Source organism: Mastacembelus armatus, chromosome 19 (genome assembly GCF_900324485.2).
Source record: "Mastacembelus armatus chromosome 19, fMasArm1.2, whole genome shotgun sequence".
Taxonomy (NCBI): domain Eukaryota; kingdom Metazoa; phylum Chordata; class Actinopteri; order Synbranchiformes; family Mastacembelidae; genus Mastacembelus; species Mastacembelus armatus.
Window position 1 is genome coordinate 12,015,553 of NC_046651.1, and position 25,571 is coordinate 12,041,123.

The following is a 25,571-nucleotide window of genomic DNA, read 5'->3' on the forward strand; positions in this document are numbered from 1 at the left end:
TAGGCCCAAATAAAATGATTGGTCAAGGTTTTTTTTTTAGCCCTGCAGCTGCCACAAATGATGGAATATTCTAAATATTGAATTCAAACAGAAGCATGGATATATTTGCATGTACTAATAAAACATAATGATTCTGACTCATTTTGTCCCAGGGCTTCCAAAGATTGCAAAGAATATCCTGTTCAAAGATGCTCACCTGGGCAGTTTCACTTTACATGTTACAATTATGGCCCATACTATAAGATAACAACTGACACGTAAAGCTCCCAGGTGTGTACGTACATGGAGTGTGTGTGTGTGTGTGTCATGGCTGGCAAGTGAAAGGACAGCCACCGTGTAATTTCTCAGGAATGCTATTCATGGCTCGTAAGTGAGTATGGGTATGGGAAGCTGCATTACCAGACTTTAGTCAGTCTCCACTGTGTTTAATAGAAGCACATCCTAAGGCAGTTATCAAGCACACACACACATCATTTCACATTTGATTTAATGTGCATTCTTGTGCTATTTACACATATTCTCCACAATAAAGTCAGCAAGTATGATGTGCATTAGCTTTGAAAACTGGAACTGCTGTACTGTATAATTCACAAGGAAATTCATCCTGCATTACGCAGAAGAGACATATATAAATCTGTAGCCAGCTAGTTCTGTATATATATGTGTGGTTGTGTGGCCTTGATCAAGATATATGTTATATATGCATTTCTTGGTCCTAGAATGATATGTCTTGGAGGTGAAAAAGCACAGTAACACAGGAGTATTCGACCTTCAGCTTCACCTGCAGTTCCCACAGCTTACGCATCTGCTCTGCACTCAAAGTCAGGAAAACACAGTTAATCTTGACATTTTCCTATCTGTGACTTGCAGAACCAAAAATACACCAACAGAAACCAGACATTTATTTTCCCTTCAGTTGTTATTCCTGTTAAAACATTTGGAGTAATATTTTCATTATCAAAAAGGACAGTCAAGTTTGCATTCATTCTAATCAATACACAATAGTGCCTGCTGTCGGTTATGACGTTCTATTACTGTTTGTTTGTCATGCAACTAAACTAATTAGAGTTAAATAAATAGATGATGTTCATCTTAAAGTTGAATTATTTACATGCAGTGCAGCAGGTTTAGTAACAATTGTAAAAGGTAGAAGGTAATTTGTGATTCTATGTTAAAACTTAACGATCACACACATGAAAAGTACACAGGGGACTGATGAAAGGTTAAAGGGGGTTGGAGATAAAATACATCACTTGACTGCTTCACCAATAACAAATACCTTCATTACCTCTTATGGGTGCAGAATAACTCATTTCTATGGCGACGTAGCACTTACCCTGACACTTGCCACCATTGGTCGGGTCTCCATGGTAACCAGGCATGCAGGTCTGGCAGTGTGGACCGGTGGTGAGGTTACGGCACTGTTCGCACACACTGCCATTGACGCACGTGCTGTGGCCATTACACTGGCATGCTGGGGGGAAAAAACAGAGAGAGATTACGAAACTGCCTTTCAATCAGATATCTAAAAAGAATAAATGAATATAAATCTGAGCAACTCGTGGCTACCAAAGGCACCACATGCTTAGTGCAGGTAACACTGCGGCTGCAGAAAACAGGAAACTAACGTGGATTTTTAATTTTAATGGTATGAAACATGATGTATGAATTTCTGATGACATGCCTGCAGCCATGATCTCCATCTGTCACATAAGCACCTACTCTACTGAGTGTTTTTTTTCCCCTTTAATATTTTGTGTCCAAGTCACGCAGTCATGTTGATCATACTCCCTACACCTAAACAGCACAACACATCTTCATTCTAGGGTTTGGAAAATAACAAACCCATTAGAGCTGTCAGCAGCTTGTGTCTACCATGTCGTCTTTATTACTATTTAATCAAACCTACCTTTAAAAATATTTCTAAATGGCTGCAACTTTTAATTAACCCGTCTCTAAGTGTCCTTTTGGAAACACAGACTAGACATCTAATGGAAAATTAATATACAAGTAATAAGTGTTTGTTTTATCTAAGACAAATCAGTAAGATAATCAAGTGTTTATTTTGAATTGGTACAATTATTTACACCTTTGAAATTTGTTATTCTGTGTGTTACACTGTAATCTACACAATGGAACGGGGGCCACAACAATTCAGTGTTTTCAAAAACACTTTGCATCTTTTACAATTTATGCCAGTACAATTTAATTAAAAGGTTTTGGAATGTAAATTGTATGTAAAACCATCTAAAATGCCTAAGTGATATAAATCTTACAAAATACAATGCTTCTCAACGTTTTGACACATTATTGATACAACTGAGCCACTGAGTGCGCCTCACATTCTCAAATTACAACTAGTAGTCATTACATTATCACCTTACATGTGGTTGTATGGACTGGGGCTTGATGAAAGCATTAAATGGCATACTAGAATAAGGTTACATGGAGTCAGTGGGGAGGGATTGGTTGCATAGGGAAGCTGTAACAAGAATCCTTGATAAGAACATCTTTTTAAACTTAAAACATGACGCTCAATAGGTATCAACCCCTCAAGCAGTTACATGACACATGATCTGTAATTTCATAAAGATGGACAGGAAGTAGATCCCTTACCAGGACAGTGAATGAAGGCCCACTCGTAGCCCTTGTCTTTAGGGCAGCTGCCCAGCTCCAGGGTCATGTCCTGGGACTGGCCTTGCTGGCCCTGCCTTGTCACTCTCTTCATGGGCCCCCGGTATGAACCCTCGATGCACAGGCCCTTTCCTGTGCTGCTAGGATCACCACACCAGCCGCACTCAGGCTGCTCCAGGCATTGGGAACATGTCCGCAGGCCTGAACAGTTCTGGGCTAAAAGAAGAGAAGAGACTTGTGTTGTATTTCTTACCACTATGTATTTAACCTATTGCTGTGGCCTTCACTGACACCATTCCAAAACTATTTAACCTCCTTTCTTTTAGCTGCATTTTAGCGATTATTTAACAGTTACATTGGAAACCAAGCAGCATACAAAACTAAGTAGCAACAAGCGCAATGGTGCAATGTTGTAGCACATAAAATGCTAATGGCTGTTGTTTTCAGGATCTTATGTTGTAAGATGTGGGCCTTTTAAACACACAGTTTAATTCATTTCATAGCCTCTAGAGGTCCTGTGGGTTTGGGAGCACTGCACTAAAACACAAACTAGTGACCTGTCAGGAAAACAGATTTGAGAGCTGATAAGAAACAAGTGTTGAACGTTAAATAGCCATAGAATGAAACAGAAAATGTGTCACTAAACCAGAGTCAGTGAAAAGTTTGTGATTTGAACAAAGTTCAATGAAAGGGTAAAATGTGATGTGTGAAGTGGCACCTTGCTCTAATCTCAGAAACCGAAGGGAGTGAGGGAGTGATGCTGTTTTGTCAGCTGGGTGACGAACTTTCAGGCCACTAAATCGCTTGACAAGTTTCAGCACTGCCACTTGCCTGCCAGACAGACACTTAAGAGGAGAAAATGCCACTACTATTTTAAGGAGACAAACATTGAGTGCTTTTACCTCAGTTTATGTCAAACAATTCCCCAGCTATTCTGCTAATGGATGTGAAACCATGACAACGCATGAGCAATCAGTACAAAGTAAGGCCATTTAAGTTTGTTTTGACGAAAGGATGTGAGGGGAACATTTCTCGGGAACATACCATTGAGAAAAGATGTGGCTAGATAAGGGCTTTTGTCTTGCCACAGCACAAAAGTATGCTGAAATACAGAATCTACCATAAAAACAAAATCCATATCTTTCACATGGATTTTGACAGATAAATCAATATGTGTGAACATGAACAAGCAAATTTGATGCCTGGAGCTGTTACATAAATTGGATGGTGATTATGAATGGGTCTAGAGTAAAGCAAGTATTTCTTTACCCAGTTTTAACAGCTTTTACCAGTGATGAGGCTCTTTTGACAGCACTGACAACTCTGAATTTATTTATGGAAGCTTTCAAGCACATTTTAAAATGCTAAATGAGTTTAACTTCAATTCTGTTTGCAGTTTTATATTCAGCCACAAATGACATCAAGATGTGACTTTTAAGGTCAAATTCTAGGAGATCAGTTTAATGTACAGCCACTTAGCTGCTCAGCATCTCCTGTGTCGCATTGACTTTAATCTGCCTGCCAGATGTTACTCCACTTGTAAAGTCTTTTTGCTGATGAGTACAGAAATCACTGACTGAAACACAAATTACTTCAGTATCTGGTTTTGCACATCTGAGGGCAAAATTAGATTATGTGCCTTAACATGTCTTGCATTGCACCCTGCACTCAGCAAAAGATACATATCACTTTAAATCAACAAGTTCCCCTCTGTGAATATATGGACTTAACAAATCATTTCTCTAGTATTACTGTTTCTTCACAGTGGATGCAGTAAACCCAGGACCTCTTAAAACCTCAAGAAATCGTGTTATTAAACACCAAAGCAACACAGCATTAAAAAAAAAAAAAAAAAAAAATCAATCAACTAATAACAAAAGCTCTAAATTTAACAGCTGTCTGTAGGCGTGGGCTGCAACACACCAACAGCTCAAAACACAGGTTAATTTTACTACCATAAACTGGATCACATGAAAAACAGTAAACCCTCACATATGAAAAACTAACTGCACGTCTTGATTTTTTGCTTGAAAAAATGACAAAAATGATCAGGATAGTTGCCAATAAATACATTTTAAATCATAGCAGCTATATTCACCTATTGTACACAGACACCTACAGCAAAAATGCAAGACCTGTAACAGGGGAGTTGGTGTAGGGACAATACAGGCCAGTTCTAATACAGAAGGGTAAATCAATGAACAGCACAAATGCTACAAGGAATAAGGGAAAGTCGACTCGACCTTGCATGTTTAATATTCAGTCTGAACTTAAAGCAGCTTCAGGGGATTCGCCTTTTCTGACCCATCTTGATGAAACAAACATTGTGTTAATGGCACAGCCATGTTGTCTGATGTGGTAAAATATTGATACAGAAAAGGGTGTTTATGTATTTCTGGATGATTAATTACATCACAGTCAAAAATTATTATCAGCAAAAACCCTTAAACAATGAGTACTGATACCCAAAAGCAAAGCAGCAAACCACTAAAACAAGTAACATATTATGCAAACTAACATAAGATGTAAAATTAGACTATTCTCTATTGAGAGCAACAAATGCAGCACTGTCTGCCCTTTCAAGGTGCCCCAGCCGGCAATGATACGACAGCTTATTTTAACCTAGGTCTGTGATTGTAAGTGCATTTATGCAGCACACTCAGCCTAAAGCACACAGCACTGTGAACTGAAAATGAGGAGGAACACACTAAAGTAGGTGAGATAATTCAACACAGAAGCGGTGACTGAAACTTGAAGTCAATGTGAATGAGCAAAGTCAGCCAGAACAATCAGAAAGAGAAGAAAATACAGAGCGAATTTATAGGATACCCTTCTTTGCCCTTCATGCCAAAAGGGACTAATTCCTCAAGACGAATATCCACAGTGTACTGAAACGTCTCTTGGTTACCTAACAGGGGCAGACACAAATGCATTTGAGACTCACCCCTGGGCCCTCTAAATTTGTTACTCACTAAACTGATCAGAGATATTTCTACGGTCTGACACAATTGTGGGTATAATTCATACATCACACAGCACAACAGCATCAACCTAAGCAACTACACTGACCTTCTGGTAAAGGAGCTCTCTGATCAACTTACCACCGTGCAGTGAAAAAACTGTTAGCAGTTTCACCTCTGTGTGCATCCATTTTCACTTTCAGAAGTGAACTAAACATGCATAATGGGTGCCTAAGTAGTAATGCAAAGATGCAACAATCCAACAAATTCACAAATTTTTGTGGCACATGGAGAAATTCTATTTCAAAAATGAGAACAAAACCATTTACATTTGCAGGCATTCCCGAATATCACATTCTCTCAGTCGCAGAATGTTGTTAGTAGCCATCTCCAAAACAGCCCGTTGACATGTGATTGTCTTTAAACTACTTAAAGCTAGCTAATGGCAATGGGTCCATCTGTAGCTTGGTCAACAGGGAAATCTAACAGTTGGGGCAACTATACATGAGAATAATTGGCCATTACAACCCAAAAACAGCTTCCAGAGCTAATCACAGGAAACTAATACCGTTTTCCTTCTGACACAAACACCTTCCACTTTAAGCTGTTTTCCTCCTGTAACCTCCTCTCTCTCTCACTGATGAATATTGACTGCTTGCAGAAGCCAATCTGAGAGAGCTTATTGCTAGCCGCCCTAATGCCATACTATAGGCTTCAAAGAAGCCTCATCAAGATTAAGCTCGGTAAAAGACACTTACCCACACAATCTCCAGTCTGCCACTCCAGACATTGGCCATAGGGAAAAGAGATGACATATGCAGTAGAGTCGACACAGCGTTGTGCACTGCTACACCACATACACTCCATGGCCTGGCTGGTGCAGTTGGCACAGTTTGTGTGCAGCGAGCAAGGCTTCTTACAGGATGGACGGCTACTCTGATTGGGGTTTCCTGTGCAGGAGGATAAAGAAAGAGGGAATAAAAAGAAAGAATAACTCATCATATTCTCACAAATGAGACTGTTGTCCTTGTGTAATGTTGAACTGTCCCAAACAAATAACATATTACGTTAGTGTTAGCATGCATGTTTCTCACCAGTAGCTTTTTCACAGATGAGGCCATGGGCAGTGGCAGTGCAGGGATTGGCTTTCAGGCCTGACACTTGGGGCTCCTCCAGGTAGGCACAAAAACCAGAATCACTGGGCTCACCGGGGAGCCAGCGCAGACTGCTGTTGGTGAAGGGAGACATGTCCTCCCAACCCCAGTATGACACATTGATTTTCCTCAGGCCCACCCAAGGAGCCAGCCGCTGTGGAGACACAGCAAATGACTAAACACAAAAGGCTTGCAAAACCACTAGGTACTTAAATAAGATAAAATTTCACAACTATATTTCTCTCTTTCTCTCTTCTACCCCATCATTTAAGAAATAAATGGATACTTCATTTACACCTTAAAACTAAGAATGTCATTAAAAGTCTACTGAAATAACTTCACAGATATGATTAATTATTTGCTTTCACAGTTCAACTCTTAATGTAATGGGAAAATAATGGGAAATGGCATGTCAAGGATGTGTTTGGAACAAACAGTCAACCCAGCAGACTGACAACAAATGATATCCTCATGAATACAGCAGGCATGACTAAACTAAACTCATCAGTAGACTCCACTCATGTTGTGGATATGCAGCTGTGGCAAGATGAGAAAGTGAGTATTTGCCCTAAAGCACATTTCACAATTTCCATTAAAGATAAAGAGGCTTGAATTATTACCTTGTTAGGACTATTTATATTTCTAAATAATAATTTGAGAGTTCCATTTCATGAGTTGTATTGTATTTAACTAAAAAAATGTGGAGTCTGGTAGCTCTAAAGATTTTAATTTGAAGCTGGTCAATGGCCAGAAAACACATGTATGTTGAATCTGCATCAGAGGCTTCCCTTAATGTGTTGATATATTCATGCTTTTTAGGTACGGGATAAAATAGGTCCTCTTTAACGTTGAAAGAATTTCAAAGTTATACATACAAAAACAGACACAGCAGTCAATGTCGTACATCATATAAGTGCTTATGATTGCCCCTGGTTTGTTATATAAATGAGAAAGAAGACTGTTACAAAGGATAAAACTATTCAAACAAATAAGTCTGGTGCCATTATCATCCGATTCATCATTGCCTTCTACATATATTTGAGTCACAGTAAAAAAAAAAACAAACCACACAGTTTAAGGCACTGCCTAATGGAAAACAATTTGATGGAAAAGGAAAGAATTACACAAGCTAAAAGAAGGGCTGCAATCAGACAAAACAGAGCAGTACACAGGTACAGAACTGTTTAGGAGAAAATCATTACAGATTGCATAACTTATCAGAATTACTGACAGGCTTAACTAGCAGATAACCACTTCCTGTTCTCTCCTATCTGCAAGACACCAAATCTAATATGTAGTATGACCCACAAAGCATACATGACCAAATCAATATACCTCACTCTGGTAATTTTGAATATCCAGCACATTTGCTTCATTTTTTTTTTTTTTTTTCACTTATGTTTACCTTGTCTTGTTGCTGGAGCTTCTTGAGCTCCTCAAGTACAAAGTCCACTTGTTTGGAGGTGGTGAGAGAGGCAATGTTTCCATTGAGGTTCTTGCAATAGTGTTGGGCATTGTCATAACTCTCACGACTTGAGTTGATCCTCAGACAGGCGTCCCCCACCTGGCTCCAACCCTCGCTGCACTGCTGGGCTGGAATAAAGGAAGAGGGTGTCGAGAAGATGATGGCAAGGCTGTGTTAGTGTTAAAGAAAGAGTGTGGTGACAAGATGGTGAAAGGACTAAGAAGCAAAATACTGTGTTACTCAGTGATTCTCTTCGAAAAAGGCTGGATGTTCATTTAGATGTAAGTTTACTTTCAGGCACCAGAAACACACAAATACACACGCAGATATGATTTGCAGCTCCCACTGCTACAACAAGCCCACAGGCGACAAGGCTTCATGAGCTGAGAGTTATGGATAAAGTGACAGTACCATTTCTTCATACTGAGCCAGAATAAACATTCGGGAGGGGGGCTGGAGGGTGCGATGTAAACTAAATACATTGTCAGAGGTGATAAACAACATCAGGATGACATCTTGAAAATACATCTCTGTAAATACCACATGCTGTGTTTACATCAGATGTCCAGTAGCAAAAGTCTGCTCTTGGTGAGTTGTCCTTATCATTGTTAAAATAAGCCAAAACATCATAGAAGAGAGAGAGAAAAAAAAAAACAAACAAAAAAAAAAAAATCAATGAATACCTGTTTAAATACCCCACACCCTCCCCTAATCAGGTCTGAATGTCAGTGGAGTCATTCAGTATATTGAACACAACATCACCTCACAATGTTTTGTATTAGTGCTCACTCTGATTTCTATCCATGAGATCCAGGATAAGGATCTTGGATATGTGGTACACATACAGCAACAGCAGCAGCAGTACATTTATCTTTATCATTCTTGTGTCTTTCTTACCAGGCAAAGCGTGGCACTCTGACTGATTCTGGTCCCACTGACAGTTGAGATTCAGCGAGCAGCTCTTGCAGTTGGCAAGCTTACTGCACACCTGCTCGTTCCGTACTGGACACTCTGTGAAGTTCTTGACATTCTACAGCAGGAAAAGACAGAAAATAAAAGATATGAAGGCTGTTAACAGAAGCATTGAATTTAAGATTGGTCTGGGCGTGTTCATCTGTTTAGTAAATATTCCTACGGAAAAAAAACAGTTTCTCACAAAAGCAACTTGCTGGGACGACTGTATATAGGTAGCTCTATGTAATAATTATCTTTTAGCTCCTCATTATCCACAGCTGTCAGTTTGGAGAATGTATATGTCCTTGTGTGCATGTGTGTTTCTCTGAGTGAACACAAAATGAGAAGTGCTCTGACTCCCCCTGCTGGAACACTCACAGAGGTACAGTTGCTGAAGGCAGAGATGCACTTCTTGTCATCACACCACTGACACCCATTGGTATTGGCTGTACAACTGCCACAGTCTGAGAACCGGTAGCACCGCTCATCTACTGTGACTAAAAAGAAATAGGGAGAGGGACAGCAGAAGGCAAGAATGAGTGGATGCATTTGTATTTGGTTCAAAGAAAGGTCATCCTTTTTAGCTATCAAAGAATTATAAGCACACTAGTCAAAGCTAAAACCACAGCGGCAGTCATGTGTCACAGTGAGTGCATTTCTGTGGGTGAGGAAGAACAGAGAAAATAAAAATAAATAAATAAAAACTTAGTCATTAAAAGTGGACCACCAGTCATCCTGGCAGATTTAGAAAGAAGGAACCAACCAGAGGTTAAACTCCTGCTGGATATACAGAAAGGTTTTCATATCTTTCTCACCAGCTTTAGGGGGGCAGAACGGAGCAGGAGTGAGGCTTCCATTAGCCATGCTGGGTTCCCAGGGCACACAGCGGCCTCTGCTCCAGATGCAGCGCACCCCTGGCCCAGCGTTCACACAGCCCTGCTCTGCCAAGAAAGCCTGGCAGCTCGGAGGTCGGTAAACAAGCACATCGTTGAGCAGCATACTGGAAAAGCCCCCGAAGACATACATAGACCTGGCCAAGAGAACACACAGGAACAGAGGGTAAACAATAAGATATAAAACAAAGATCAAAATGACAGCTCTACTATGGAATCCTTTGTTGTTTTAGCATTGTGAATTTTTCAGGTTCTTCCAGTACATTAACAATAAATAGGTATAGTGAAAGTTGAGATATTTAAATATGTGGTAACTACACTGCAATATTTCCAAGATTAGTGACTGTATTAAAGCTGTGCAAACATGAACAGAAAATTCAACAAAAAAAATATGTATATCATGAATATTATCATGAGGCCACACTGATGAATGAGGTTTTAATGATGATTTCACTGGATGAAGCACATGTCCAGTGTGTTTTGGTCTGAGTGGAGATTCCACTGGAAAGAACTCACCCGTTGCTGACCACAGCAGAGTGACCAAAGCGGTTGACATCCCTGTGAAGGTCTGGTTTAGGCAGAAGCCTCCACTCATCACAGGCTGAGGAAAACAAAGGCCAAATGTCAGAAAGGATTTGGTTTGTCTGTGTGCTGTCATGTTTATGTTTTTCTAAATGTATTTTGTCTTTAATTGTATTATAACTTCTTCTATAATAGTTAAGATACACATAATGAAAGGAGGAGGAAAAGTCTAATATTTGCTCAGTTATAGCCCTTAAAACCTCAGTAGATGCAATTCCAAATTTAAAAAAATCAACATATACATAAACAATGAAGCTAAATCTGACTAAAACATGTTTTCAAACTGACTAACTGAGGTCATTTCATACATAATACAGAGACATTTTAGGGACAGCAGGGGGGTTTTTACCAAACATTTTCCAGGTAATAATAACACTTCTGTAGAGTCAAGAATAATATGAGTCCTACCAATGTCATAGGCGAGAAAGTCAGCAGAGAAACATTTGGCTCCGTTGCTGAGTGATGTGTCGTTGTGTGTGTTGCCACCAAAAATGAGCAGGGTGCCACTGAGGAGCACAGCCGAGTGCAAGTACCTTGGAAATCCACTCTCTCTCAGGATGAACCTGGAACATATGCATGACGAGTATGTCAAGGACAAGCCTAAAAATAAAAGCTTGTTACACCGTGTCATATAGAGAGACTGGAAAAAAATACAAATGGCTTATTTTACCATGTCCGAGTGTTAACATCATAGCGGTAGAGATCATCAACAAGGCCGTATTTGTTGGCAGGCAGAGCCTTATAGCCTCCATGAACATACACACTGCCACTAGTACTGTCATAGGTGCTGGTGTGGCCATAACCTCCCTGGGGAACAGCACCTTTGGTCTCAGGTACGAGCCACGCGTTGGATCCTGATAAGAAACAATATACAGTGGGTACGGAAAGTATTCAGACCCCTTTAAATTTTTCACTCTTTGTGTCATTTCAGCCATTTGCCAAAATCAAAAAAGTTCATTTTATTTCTCATTAATGTACACTCAGCACCCCATCTTGACAGAAAAAAACAGAAATGTAGAAATTTTTGCAAATTTATTAAAAAAGAAAAACTGAAATATCACATGGTCATAAGTATTCAGACCCTTTGCAGTGACACTCATATTTAACTCACATGCTGTCCATTTCTTCTGATCCTCCTTGAGATGGTTCTGCTCCTTCATTGGAGTCCAGCTGTGTTTAATTAAACTGATTGGACTTGATTAGGAAAGGCACACACCTGTCTATATAAGACCTGACAGCTCACAGTACATGTCAGAGCAAATGAGAATCATGAGGTTGAAGGAACTGCCCAAGGAGCTCAGAGACAGAATTGTGGCAAGGCACAGATCTGGCCAAGGTTACAAAAGAATTTCTGCAGCACTCAAGGTTCCTAAGAGCACAGTGGCCTCCATAATCCTCAAATGGAAAAAGTTTGGGACGACCAGAACTCTTCCTAGACCTGGCCGTCCAGCCAAACTGAGCAGTCGTGGGAGAAGAGCCTTGGTGAGCGAGGTAAAGAAGAACCCAAAGATCACTGTGGCTGAGCTCCAGAGATGCAGTAGGGAGATGGGAGAAAGTTCCACAAAGTCAACTATCACTGCAGCCCTTCACCAGTCGGGGCTTTATGGCAGAGGGGCCCGACGGAAGCCTCTCCTCAGTGCAAGACACATGAAAGCCCACATAGAGTTTGCCAAAAAAACACATGAGGACTCCCAGACTATGAGAAATAAGATTCTCTGGTCTGATGAGACCAAGATTGAACTTTTTGGCATTAATTCTAAGCAGTATGTGTGGAGAAAACCAAGCACTGCTCATCACCTGCCCAATACAATCCCTACAGTGAAACATGGTGGTGGGAGCATCATGTTGTGGGGGTGTTTTTCAGCTGCAGGGACAGGACGACTGGTTGCAATTGAAGGACAGATGAATGCGGCCAAGTACAGAGATATCCTGGAAGAAAACCTCTTCCAGAGTGCTCAGGACCTCAGACTGGGCCGAAGGTTCACCTTTCAACAGGACAATGACCCTAAGCACACTGCTAAAATAACAAAGGAGTGGCTTCGGAACAGCTCTGTGTCCGTTCTTGACTGGCCCAGCCAGAGCCCTGACCTAAACCCAATTGAGCATCTCTGGAGAGACCTGAAAATGGCTGTCCACCAACGTTCACCATCCAACCTGACAGAACTGGAGAGGATCTGCAAGGAAGAATGGCAGAGGATCCCCAAATCCAGGTGTGAAAAACTTGTTGCATCATTCCCAAGAAGACTCATGGCTGTACTAGCTCAAAAGGGTGCTTCTACTCAATACTGAGCACAGGGTCTGAATACTTTATGACCATGTGATATTTCAGTTTTTCTTTTTTAATAAATTTGCAAAAATTTCTACATTTCTGTTTTTTTCTGTCAAGATGGGGTGCTGAGTGTACATTAATGAGAAATAAAATGAACTTTTTTGATTTTGGCAAATGGCTGCAATGACACAAAGAGTGAAAAATTTAAAGGGGTCTGAATACTTTCCGTACCCACTGTATCATAAGCTTTTACAGAGAATAAAAATGAAAATGAAATTGTATTAATACAGCTGACAGAAGTTGTTCTTGGCAGGGATGGTAAGTACTGTTCTACTGTGTGAACCTGATGAATCAAAACGTTACACAAAAACACAAGTAAGGTAAACCTTCGCAGAGAGCAGATAGCATGACAAACAAGCAGCCTAAAATCTAAAATGGCAAGTTGCCTGCTACCAAAGTTGTGACTCACTCATGTTATACTCCTGAACATTGCTGATGTAGCTGTAAATGGGGGAGTAGCCAAAGATGACCAGCATGATGACCTCGCCATCCTCCAGCGTGACGCAGTGGGCAGAGTGTCCCTCCACAGCATAGATCTGAGCCTGGGCCGGTGGGCCGACCACAGGGTTTCTCCGCTGCCATGTCCGACTGTATACGCTGAACACCCACAGTTCATCCGTCACATTCCCCCAGCCAGCTTCTAGTTTCCCACCAAACATGTAGATATCATCCTGAGAAAATGAGAAGTGACTGGCTTCAGTGTGTTAACCAAGCATACAGAGTCTGTTGCATGCTATGATAAAAGAGAAATTAAAGCCTTTGATGTATGAAAAAATGTGCCTTTCAATGAGGCTTGTGTTCAGTTGAAATTAATAATGAAAGTAAGCTATTTCCCTTTGAAAACCACAGCTGTGGTTTTAAACATGGTTCCAAATAAGCTTCTATTTCTTTTTCACCTGACCTAAATCCCTCTCCCTCCTACTAACATTCATGGTTTTCTAAATTTCTTCTTTACCAAGAGGCTTTGAGGCAAATCTGTGTATGCGTGTTTACCTGGTAGGCAGCAAGTGAGTGTCCATATCTTGGCACAGGGCCACTATTAATAGGAACAGTGTTCCAGACGCCACTCTCCAGGTTGTAGCTACAGAACATAGTGGGAGAAGATTACACTTAATACCATACAACAATGTGTACAGAAAACAAGCTGCAGAACAGCTCGTCCATCTGTCACACAAATGAATTTGTACCATATGATAAGCTGACAAAAAGTGCCATGGTTAAGCTAGAGCTGACAGTGACAGTGCTAACCACTGAATGCACAGCCTGTATATTCACAAATCACACCACTTTAAGTGACTGTTAATAAATGAATACCATGGGGACATACTATGCTGTGACTTACTTGAGAATCATCTGGAAGGAACTATAGTTGAAGGTGTATCCACCCACCACCCACATGACCTTTTCCTGCACCACAGCCTTATGGGAAGCTCTAGCGAGTGACGTGCCAAAGGGCTTGACACTTGGTAGGACCCAGAAGGACTCAGTTGAAGGTACAGTTAGAGAGCAGTCTGGACCTACAAAACAGGATGAGGAAAACAAATTATAGCTGAGGGCACATGTTAAAAATAAACCTAAACATTTCTTCTCTTCATAGTTGCATTATTTAAAAGTAAAGACATTTATCTGATGTTGAATGTCTTTTAGAATCCAATTTTTCAAAAACATCTGCCGAATTCTCATACCAATTTACTGACACTCTGAAGGTCAAAACTTGACTGGGCAGGGATGTGAATATGTTAAAACTGTGTGAATGAAAGTTGCAAAAAAAAAAAAAAAAAAAAAAAAAAAAAAACCATAGTAATGCACTGTCACAGGGCCTATTAATGTGTTGCCAATCAGCATTATGACACAACACAGCTGTTCAAGCTTTTCCACTAACACATTTTTCATTACGTCTTACTACATAGTCACCATGGAAGAGGAAAGAGCATTTTTACAACCTGTGATTGCAAAAGTGTGTTACTTAAAGCATGACTCACCAGGCAGTGTTTTGAAATACTGAGCTGAGTAATGCTTTCTACATTCTTATTTTTGGTTGTACTAGAATCACAGGTGCTGGAACTGTACTGAATTTAATTTTAAGATTTTTTTCTTTCCAGGCCTTTTCACGAAACTGGTTTGCTTTAAATTCAGTTCTTAAACACTGTATTATTGAAAGCAGTTGTTGTTTAAAAGTGCACCAAAACATAGTACACAGTGATTATTTATGTGTTTAAATCCTGCTAATGACTACATGCCTGCCTAGGACACTGATCAGCCATAACAACCTGCTTAATACTGTGTACACAGGAGTCACTGTGGGAGTTGGTTGGCACTTGTGTCACTCCGTAGCTCACTGTGCATCTTCTGTGAATTGGTTTGCTTCCATAGTTACACCCACAGAAATTGCACACACTTCTCAGCCATTCATGTAAAAACTTATGTAAAACTGCAGTCATAAGGACCAGTTAGAGATCATTTTTTAGACAAATTCAACAGCCTCCCCACACTAATTACCATATCACTAGAAGACTGTTTCTTGTCATAGAAACAAATGTACACTCTACTCCTTCTGAACCATTTAAAAGAAAAATTCAAAGGAGACAGAATCTTTTGAAAAGGATGAATGAAATTTAAACATTTATTCTACAGAAGGCTAACCCTGTCACCAGTGAGCCCTGAGCACCCATGACCCTGTCGCCGGTTCATTGTTTGCCCTTCCTTAGACAACTTTGGTAGGTAGCAACCACTGCAGACTGGTGACATCCAACAAGATGCAATTTGGAAGATGCTCTCACCCAGTCATCCAGCCATCACAGTCTGGCCCTTGTAAACATCAGACCCTTCGCTTGGCCAATTTTCCTGCTTCCAATACATCAACTTCGAGGACTAAATGTTCACTTGCTGCCTAATACACCGACAGGTGCAACTGTAACAAGACAATCAGTGTTATTCACTTTATCTGTCAGTGGCCATAATGTTATGGCTGATCTGTGTATATTTAGTAGACCTATTTGCTAGATTTTCAATCTGGATAGTAAACTTTCTGTAAATATGCAGTTATGTGCACCCTGAGAAACACAGAGTAATCCTACCTGTTCTACATGAGTCACTATAAACAAGCCAAACATTTCTGAGCGCCCGCAGGGTGTGGACAAAGTTAACACTTACCTTGCCAGCTGTCATTACAGACGCACAGCTTCTCCCCAGTGAGGTCGCAGTAGCCGTGGTCGGGGCTGCCGCAGTTGTTCCTGCAGTAGGGGATGTCACAGGCCTCGCCTTTCCAGTACTTGTCACATTCACAGTACACTCTGCTGGCAGCGGAGTTCCCAGGGGTGCACTTCCCATGGCCTGAGCAGTTATTAGGACAAGAGTTGATCCTGGACAGAAAGATGAGTTCATTCAGCCAACACAGCACGTCCTACTTAGGCAACACAGAGACCTTTACTTTTAAAGCCAGAAAGATTAATGAAGTACCATTTAGCTCTTGGCAAAGGTGAGTGGGATACAAATACGGCTAATGTATGAAAAACAACTCAACAGCTCACTGGTCTTTAACAGTGATTTCTGCTGTGGCTGTTAAACCCTGCATAAAAGCCCATTTCAGTCTTTTTGGTGCTGAAATGTGGGACCCAGTAACATTTAACTATCCAAAAACTAAAAATACATGAACCTGGAGACCAGTCCAGTGTAGTTTATAATGAATTAGATGCATCAACTAAAAAATTGAATAATGTCTTTAACACAAACAGTGTCCTAATGGAACTGTCAAGACAAACCCAAAGGAACTGGTTCCTGCTGAGGAACGAGGCAGTAAAAATATTTTTAATCTTAGGTTCAGCTGTAGAGCCTGAATACTTACGAGTAAAATATTTCAAATCCTGTCAGGTTATAGGCAGCGTCACTGAAAAAGTGTAGTAGTGCGTAGCCTGAAGTTGTCTCAACCTCAGGAACAGTCTCATTTCCTCGTATCTCGGGCACAATAAGACCACTAGAGACACAGACAGAAATTCATTGGCATTGCTTTCTCACAGCTCACACCACCTCTAAGTTACAGTGACAAACCCACGATGTTCTGCTAAATTTCATTTATATACTTTCTGAACGATTAATAATCCTGTTTTATAAACAGTACATATGTTGTAATAAAGCCCATCTCTGCAAAGCTGTTAGTTTGAGTCATTCATTCTTATGATATGTGGTATTATAACTAAACTTATGATTTATGATGCATTATAAGACAACAAAAAAGTGGCCTGTTGACTTTTTGGACCTAGTTTGGATAAACCTCAATCTTTTTTGAGGGGGACAGGGGGGTTCTCACCTGAAAACAGCAACCAGAGGAGCATATATCGAATCTCCATCATAAACATACATATGGTCCCAACTACATTCGGTGGCAAAGTGGTTAAATCTTAACCGAAGAACTGCATTTGGACTGCAGGAGGAAAAAAAAAAAAAAAAGCAACAAAACGGTTTAATGGATGAACAGCATATAAATCTATTTACATCCTGTAAATCACCGCATGCAGACATCATTAAAGATCATCAAAAATGTGACCTGATTGTATGTGAATTATCATTTAGCCAAAACATAAAGGAAAACAAATCAATTTACTCTGGAGTACATCACACAGTATGTTGTAAAATAGATAATTTAATGCCCTGGCATCATTCTGACAGGCTGCCCTCACAGTGACCAGAGTTGCCATGACAACTAAAAGCATCAACAGGTACAGGTATTCTTCCTCTTTAGGACTGCTAATTATCAAAATGTAGCAGTGAAGCTCATCACACTATTATTCTGAACCTTTACAATGTCAGACCCGACTTTACATTCCAATGTGTAAGCAACAAAAGTTTACTTCCTCCAACAGAGAGGCTCACCAACTTTATTTGATTACATTAATCTGTTTTTACTGCATAATTAAATTTGGCTGTGTGTGCTCTGCTTGAGTAAATTATACTAATTCATAAAAAGCACTTACTAGCCCTCAATGAGCCAGGTGCACTTTGTTTTGTACTTGTAGTTGATTGGACCATCAGTGAGGTATCCTGAGGGCTCCGTCAACCTGGAAGATCACAAAATTCAGCACAGCAAAATGTTACCTCAGGTCTACAATTTAAAGTTGAGTAAAGTACATTTCAAACAAACGATGCCAAACTATTTGTATTATGGTTTTGACTGTTTTTGACTCAATAACAAATAAAAGTTAAATTACCTTAAAATACCTTAAAATGAGAGAATACCCAGAGGAAACCCATGCAGACACAGAGTATATACAAGCTCATCTGAGGCCATAAGTTCTCTTCTTTAACAAATAAGATCATGTCTTTTTTAGGCATGCAAATCTTCACACTTTCCAGACATTTTTTTCCTGGTTATGTTCTTGAAACAGCCTTAACAATATGACATGGAATCAACGGTCAGACAGCCGATCTGCCGACCAAAACACAGGCTAAAAGTCTCATTGTGTAGTGAAGAAAAAGCAGCACCATTTCTATGAAGAGACCGCAAAATGTAACACAACAAACATCGTTAGCATTTTCAGTGAAACAATTGTGTAACTTGATGCCATTGAACATAATTTAAAGGGTTAACAAGTAACTGCTTTTTTTTGTGAAACCTATCAGCGCTGACAATAATTGATAAAACTTTTTCTGTGATGGTAGCACAGATCTCTCGTCCTGGTTCGAAATATCTCATAAATGTGACCTCAGGTGTCCAATTATACTGTCACACACTGCATTTAATTCCCACGAGTCAAGATAAGAAGACAAAAAGCTGGCAGTGATCCGACGGTCAGTCCCTGCCAGCCAAAAGATTCAATCAGCTGGTTCCTCTGCCTCTTTTCTCCTCATGTCTCCAGTCTAACATGGGAACGAATTTTCAACACAGTATTCTTCACACAACAGACCACATTCATGTGAGTGACAAAGATAGATGACTTTTAAATGGACATTTATCACTGTCCCACATCACAAGACAAGAGTTGCACACCCACAAAACAAAAATGAAAATGGTTAGGAGGCAGACCACCTCAAAAAGTATTCTCCACATAGTGATGCTGGTTTTGCAGCAGATTGTTTTTTTGTTTTTTTTTATAAAATTCAGTTGGATGTTGCAACAAATGCTTCAGAAGCCATGAAATTGATAATGTTTAGGCTTTCGTTTTGCAACTCCACAGAAAAACTGCAGCCTTGCTTCTTTTACTTCTTTGTAAACTTCACAAATACAGACTGGGATCTCATCAGTGCTCTGAGTAACACGTCAGTTCTCTTTAATGTAGATGTACTTGGGGTGAATCAACAGATTTATATGTGACTTACATTATATATTTATTTAGTCATGTTTTTTTTATCAAAGTGAACTTTTATGACACAAACGCCCAGGGGAATACAAACAGCAGTGAGCTGAGGCTGTGTAGATATTCAGAATGATGATTTTTTTTTTTTTTTTTTTTTTCATGCTGCACTTTGGACTTTCCAGGAAAACACTCTCCTGTGAAATAGTCAGTTTTTAAACATACCAAGACAATGAGTACTGTTAGCACCGCTGTAATGTTCCGGTCTGTCTATTTGTAGTTACATATTAAAAAACACCAGAAACATGAAATGAATCTGTGATGCCAATTTAAACTTTCCAGACGGTATTTGGCACTTGTTCTTTGAGAAGCCACAGCTTGTTTGTGGTGCTGACTAGCAATGTCATTGATAATGTATTAAACAGGGTGCCCATCTGTATTCTGCTGACTACAGGGGGCACTACCAGTTCCTAATTTCCAGTAGGTTGGCTTTAGGTAGGTGGTTACAGGAGGTTATTCCTTGATAACACATCTGCTGACAACCCTGACAAAACCGCAGACACATTAGGAACAATGGTAATTACTGTGATCAAGGTACTTCAACACCACAGAGTGCACCTCAAGTGTACTGAAAGGCCATTACATGCCCCTGTCAAGAGCCAGAGGAAACATTACTATTATTATCATCAAGTAGAAGTTTGAATGTCTCCTCTTTAGACACTTTGCCATTCTTCCTTGCATTTTCTTTTAGTGCTTCAATGTGCACTCAGGCTATATATATATATATATATAGATTTAGGGCATCACCACATAGGTTGCAGGGTATATGCAACATCAATTAGATGCAGACACTTCCTCAAAGCCACTGGGGGCTCCTTCTCTCTCTTGCAAAAGGAATTTATTTGTTTAGGGATTTTATTTGGAAGCACTGCAGACACATTCAGGCAGTAAATCAATACCAAAGTGCATGGCTTGTCTTGGTCTGCCTGATGTGCTGATGTCTATATCTCCCAGACAACCACAAATAAAACACAACTAACTGAGGGATTAAGGGAGACTACAAATGTGAGAAACCTTCACCAAAGGATTAGTTGAATTACAGAAATCTAATCTAGAGCTATTCTGCTAATAGATTGTTTAAGTCAATTTTCCAGAAAAGGTGTATAATGCTACTTTCTACCAGCTTCTTAACTGAAAGTGTGTTTAACAGACAAAACAGGTAATCTGAAGAGTTACAATGGCTTTTAAGAAACTGTGATGTGCATTTTTTAAAACCATATTTATCTTTTACTTGGGCTGTTTTATTGATAATCACAATAATCTTTAGTTGCAGTGCTTTTATTTCTTCCCAGTTCCCAAAGTAGTGATGCTTTTCAACCCAACCATTTTCATTCAGTCACAAATCCCCGTTTCTTAGACTCACATCCACAGATCTGCTGAGACTAACCCATTCAAAATAGTTTGATTTTTCCCATTGCTGTACAAACATGGTCGTGTTTCAAAGAGTTATGTTGCTCTAATACAAACACATTTTCCAGTCTACGTACAACACATTTCCCAAAAGCTTGGTGCATACAGGCCTGTTTAAATGCCAGTGACACTGCTGTTTGAAGGACAACTACTAGATCAAATGTGATGCCAAACTTCTTTTGGGGTGGACTGCAATTAATCTGATGTAGATGAAACAGTGAAGTAAATATTTAGTGCGTGTCCACTTACTTGAATCTCCCCTGGCAGTGCTGGCACTGGTCTCCAACCCATCCTCGGTCACAGATACAGGACCCATTGATGCATTTTCCAGACAGACAATTCTTGTCACACGGTTTCGTCGGGGAGGCGTAAGTGAACAGTACAAAGTAAAGCAAAACATACACCACCAAGTATCTGTTGATAACCCGCAGATCGCTGGGGGTGACTAGCTTGGGTCCAAAAAGGAAGAGTTTAGTCTTCCACATGCCCCCAGGATCCATTTTTGATCCTCCAGGTCGACCAAGCTGAGTCAAAGACCGGGGCCTTTAGGTCTGCTTTGGGAGAAAGCTTCGGCTACTCAGGCTGTTTTGATGATCACAAAGAAGTCCTGCATATCCGCTGAGTGTAGAGCATACTCAAAACTAGAGCCTGACGTTAGCGCCGCCAGTGTGGAGGGATACAGAAATGCTATGTTAGCTAAGTGTTTGTGAAAAGCTGCCTGGTTGACCGCATGCACAGATTTGGAGTGAGAGGAATTCCCGTCACCCTGTGTCTTGTTGGACGAACCTAACGTTACCAAAAAAGCCGACCATCGATTAAAGCTACCCGAGCAGCTAACACGTTGAACGCTGCGACCAGCTAACGCATAATTTGTTAGCCTATCTAGCTTATTTGCAGTTTGGCCTCTGCTAAGTAATATAACGTTACTGCATTGATCCAAGACCATTCTCCTCCAAATGCCATTTCAGCAGCCATTTTAACGCGTAAACAATCCAGACTTGAAACAGGGATGCACACAGAAACACACGACGGTCCTTCCACAAGCCGCTTCACTTTGTCCGGATTTTATCCACAGAAGAACAAAAGGGTCGCGGCGTGTTTAAGCCCTGGACCCAGCGCGAAGGCTGCCGCAGTCAACATGGATGTGGGGTGATGTGGGACCTGGGGGGCACTGAGCAAACACTTTGAACTGTTGTTGGTCCCACGGCGCTTCAGGCACCTTCAGCCGCAGGCTTCTCCTTGTGGTGTCTCCTCGTATCCCGGTGCGGAGGGGGAGAAGGAAAGAAAGAAAAAACACAGGTGTTGGTGTCAAAACCTGACAAGAAGTGGAAACGATGGATTTGCTAGCGCAGCGCCACTAACGTTACACGGCTCCTCAGGTTGGAGAAAACCAAACACAGCGTGCGCATGCGCAGCAGACACTTAGTCCATATAAAGGTACAGTGTCAAAAAGCCACGGAGCGGTCCTATGCGGCATTTAAAAACACGTCTCAGTAGCTTTTTCAGGTCAAACATTCCCACATCCACATTCATAAAAACACGGAGCCATTTTATTGCCAGTCTATAACAAATATAAAATACGATGACAGTAGATTTACAGTATATTCTTTTACAGTATTTACAGTAGCCTATATTTAAAATGCATGACAATTTGGCGTAACGATTTTTACAGTTCTATAAATATTCATCAATGCAAGTGGAATATATATATACATGCATGTAAATGTTAGTTTGTGCTGCTGTTGAATTGTTATTCGAACATATTTCTGTTGCATGTGGGCAGTGGTGTACAGTAAGTGTACTCTAATGTGCAGAGGAGGATCAATAGACTGCAATATAGTCACACACTTCTAGTCCAAAAATCATGACACAAGTTGATCTGATTAGTGAAATAAGCTGATGTGATCTTCACTCACCTGTTCTTGACCTCAAATGGCACATAATAACTAGGGAGGATGGTGAAAGCTCAGTAATGCTCATGGTAAGGCAGCTTGTGGTTGGGATTCAAAGAGGTCATTTTCAAAGCTACAATTGCCCTGCTGAGCTTAATCAATGCAGGCAGGCTGCATTGCTATTTGAAGTTCATGAGCTGGTGGGTCAGTGACCCTCTCATCCTACCTGAGGTCTTGGCCCATCTGAGAAAATTTCAATAAATCACGGTAATGGTTGGGGAAGATGTCTAAAAAGGTCAAGGAATGAAAAGTGCTTTTTTTAAAAAAAAAGTTTTTTTAATCATGCACGTGTTGAGGAGGCTCGAGTGTGCCTCTGTCTTAACAGTACATATCAAAGAGAGCACTTACTGATTCAGATGAGACTTGTCAGGGTGGTGCTAGCTGCCAAGCTAAGGAGTCTGACAGATTGGGGCTTAGGTGAAACATGCAGGTGTGTGATGCAGCAGGGCTAAGAGAAAACTGAGATTAGGTCTTATGTGTGTCTAATATACAGATGGTGATTAGCTGGGATAAGTTCTTACTTCATTCACAGTGTAAAACACTTGTAATGTGCAAGTTGCCATGGTGCAAACTGGAATGCCAAATATAGTGAGAGACATTTTTTTTCTGTTGCCTTTTTTACTGTGCTGGTAAACTGAAGCTGGTCGGGACTGACAGTGGTTACAAAATAACATGGTGTTGGACTTCCAGAATTAGTCTTCTGTATTTAAAACTACTAGACACTGTTTTTTCTCACTTTAAAGTATTGTGCTAGGATTCATCTTAATAGTTTTTTATCATTTTTGGTTGGTGCATGTTTAACAGATTTGTTTGTTTGGAGCTGTCCACACTGTGAACATCTACCCCTGCAGGTGGCAATGTTGTACAGCAACACAAAGGCATGGATGCACAAATGTAGGACAGTGGGGTACAGACTTCCCCACAAAATACAAAAACCACATCCTTATGGTTTAAAGCTGAAGGAAAAGAGAAGGAGTAACTGACCAGGAGTTTCCTTTCTGACTGTTGAGGTTTCATCGTTACTATTATTATGAAACTACGAAACTTAGTGATCCTGAAATAATTGCAATTTATATGTAATTTATGTGTATATTTATGTAACATTTGTTATTGAATGGACTAAATGTTGATTACAATTGTCAGATTAAAAATACTAACAGTTGTATGCATTAAAAAAACATTTGAAAAAAGGCCTTTTCCATAGCTGATGAAGTCACACGAACATCTATTTTTTTCCACTGAATTGTCACAATATTAACATAGTTTATGCTGCATCCAGTACAAGTTTAAGTTGCATTAGCCGAGACTGTGAATGCATGTAAGCTCATGTACATTGTTACAATTCAACTCATTTTGTAAATTTAAATCAATTTGTCCATAAATTAAGACAATGAAGAAATAAATCCTGGAGCTGCATTGCAGCCATAATAACAAATACTGGAACAACAGCTTGGGTAATGTGACATATAGTATCACATGTTGTTTTGTCACCCCCTTGGTAATTCTGCTGAGATTCAGAGCCTTTTTCACAGCCGGAAGCCTTCATCTGGATGTGATACATCTTTCAAACAGAACTAGCAAGAGTTCTCAGCGTCAGTTCAAAAAAAGTTGAAAATCTGAAAACATTATAAATTCAAGTCAAACTCCCTCTCAATATTCCCCAAACACAACCTAGCTGGCAGGCAGTTTCTCAGCCTTCACATGAGTCATCTGCTCACACTTTGAAACACAGAGGTTGAAATCACTTACCACAGAGCTTATTATGAACCTGATCACACATGAACTAAAAACAATATTATTGCTCCATGACTTAACACTGCTGTCCTTAAGCCACAGGAGAGCCTGTTGGCGTTTAGTCAGGTGCACACACCTCTGCAGTGAAGGGAAATAGGCACCATCTTTACAAGGTGTAGTATGTCTGAAGGCAGTGCCCTCTGCATTCTTGGTCTAAATGTTCTTAAAACAACAGGGAGGTACAGCAGGGTCAGGGGATTCAACTTTCTTTGGAAAGTCCCAGACCTAACAGTAAGACAAGGCTCATGGTTTAGACCAGATTAGATAGAAATTCCTAAATAAATGGGGGGTCTCTTTTCAGGGGATTGGTGGTGCATTATGTGTCTCTCTCTCTATATATATGTGTGCAAACATGGGAGAGGCCTCTGAATCAAAGAGGGTCTGGCTAATTTGAAGTTGAATCAGTGACCTTTGTCCTCTGATTCATAGCTGAGGAATGCTCTTTGTGCTACAAAAAAGAAGAGAGCAGCCAAATCTACAGTTGCATGCACCTTTGACTCAAATGTACTATATTAAAGTTCAACTGTCCATCTGACCCACTTTTAGCACACTTGTCTGATGGCTACATGCATACCTCACACACAACAACAAGCATGATGACCCCCAAATCAAACAAACATGGATGTTAAGGACCAGATACCTCCCATACAGCGAGATGCTTCCAGAGGTCTCCAGCACAACAGGAATTCCCCTGGTGGATTAACAAGACACTTTTTATTCTGTGGACAGACACACAAAGAAAGAGTGGAGGAGTGAAAGGCCAGACCACCCTTGTTTTTAAGTCATTCTGAGCCATCATGCCTGACTTACTTTCCTTTACCATTTACTCAAGGCTACATGATGAAGTGTAGAAAAAAAATGACATCATCTGTTGACTTTTAATTGACCTGGAGTGAGGTGAGGTAAGGTCTGCACAGACATGCAGACTAAGGTTCAAGGCCAACTGGATAATCATACATATGGCAAGGCAAGGCAAGTTTATTTATATAGCACAATTCATATACAGAGTAATTCAAAGTGCTTTACAGATATAAAAGACAAGTTAAAAGTACATAGGCAAGAATCAAAATAAGAAACAGTAAATAGTGAAATTAAAA

At 40.2% G+C, this 25,571-nt stretch overlaps 1 protein-coding gene across 1 annotated transcript in view; it reads right to left on the reverse strand.

Moving 5' to 3' along the window:
* atrnl1b (attractin-like 1b) overlaps positions 1-22,113 on the reverse strand; it is a 55,103-nt gene extending 32,990 nt beyond the window's left edge. The window contains exons 1-19 of the mRNA XM_026315487.1: positions 20,978-22,113; positions 17,942-18,025; positions 17,278-17,391; positions 16,816-16,944; positions 16,125-16,333; positions 14,314-14,488; positions 13,965-14,052; positions 13,381-13,642; positions 11,313-11,496; positions 11,051-11,205; positions 10,577-10,661; positions 9,983-10,197; positions 9,546-9,664; positions 9,111-9,243; positions 8,154-8,341; positions 6,689-6,902; positions 6,353-6,544; positions 2,617-2,850; positions 1,337-1,474 (exon numbers count right to left, since the gene is read on the reverse strand). Coding sequence (XP_026171272.1) covers positions 1,337-1,474; positions 2,617-2,850; positions 6,353-6,544; positions 6,689-6,902; positions 8,154-8,341; positions 9,111-9,243; positions 9,546-9,664; positions 9,983-10,197; positions 10,577-10,661; positions 11,051-11,205; positions 11,313-11,496; positions 13,381-13,642; positions 13,965-14,052; positions 14,314-14,488; positions 16,125-16,333; positions 16,816-16,944; positions 17,278-17,391; positions 17,942-18,025; positions 20,978-21,228 — 3,169 coding nt within the window. The 5' untranslated portion in view covers positions 21,229-22,113. The remainder of the gene's footprint in view (positions 1-1,336; positions 1,475-2,616; positions 2,851-6,352; positions 6,545-6,688; positions 6,903-8,153; positions 8,342-9,110; positions 9,244-9,545; positions 9,665-9,982; positions 10,198-10,576; positions 10,662-11,050; positions 11,206-11,312; positions 11,497-13,380; positions 13,643-13,964; positions 14,053-14,313; positions 14,489-16,124; positions 16,334-16,815; positions 16,945-17,277; positions 17,392-17,941; positions 18,026-20,977) is intronic.
* Between the last annotated feature and the right edge of the window lie 3,458 nt (positions 22,114-25,571).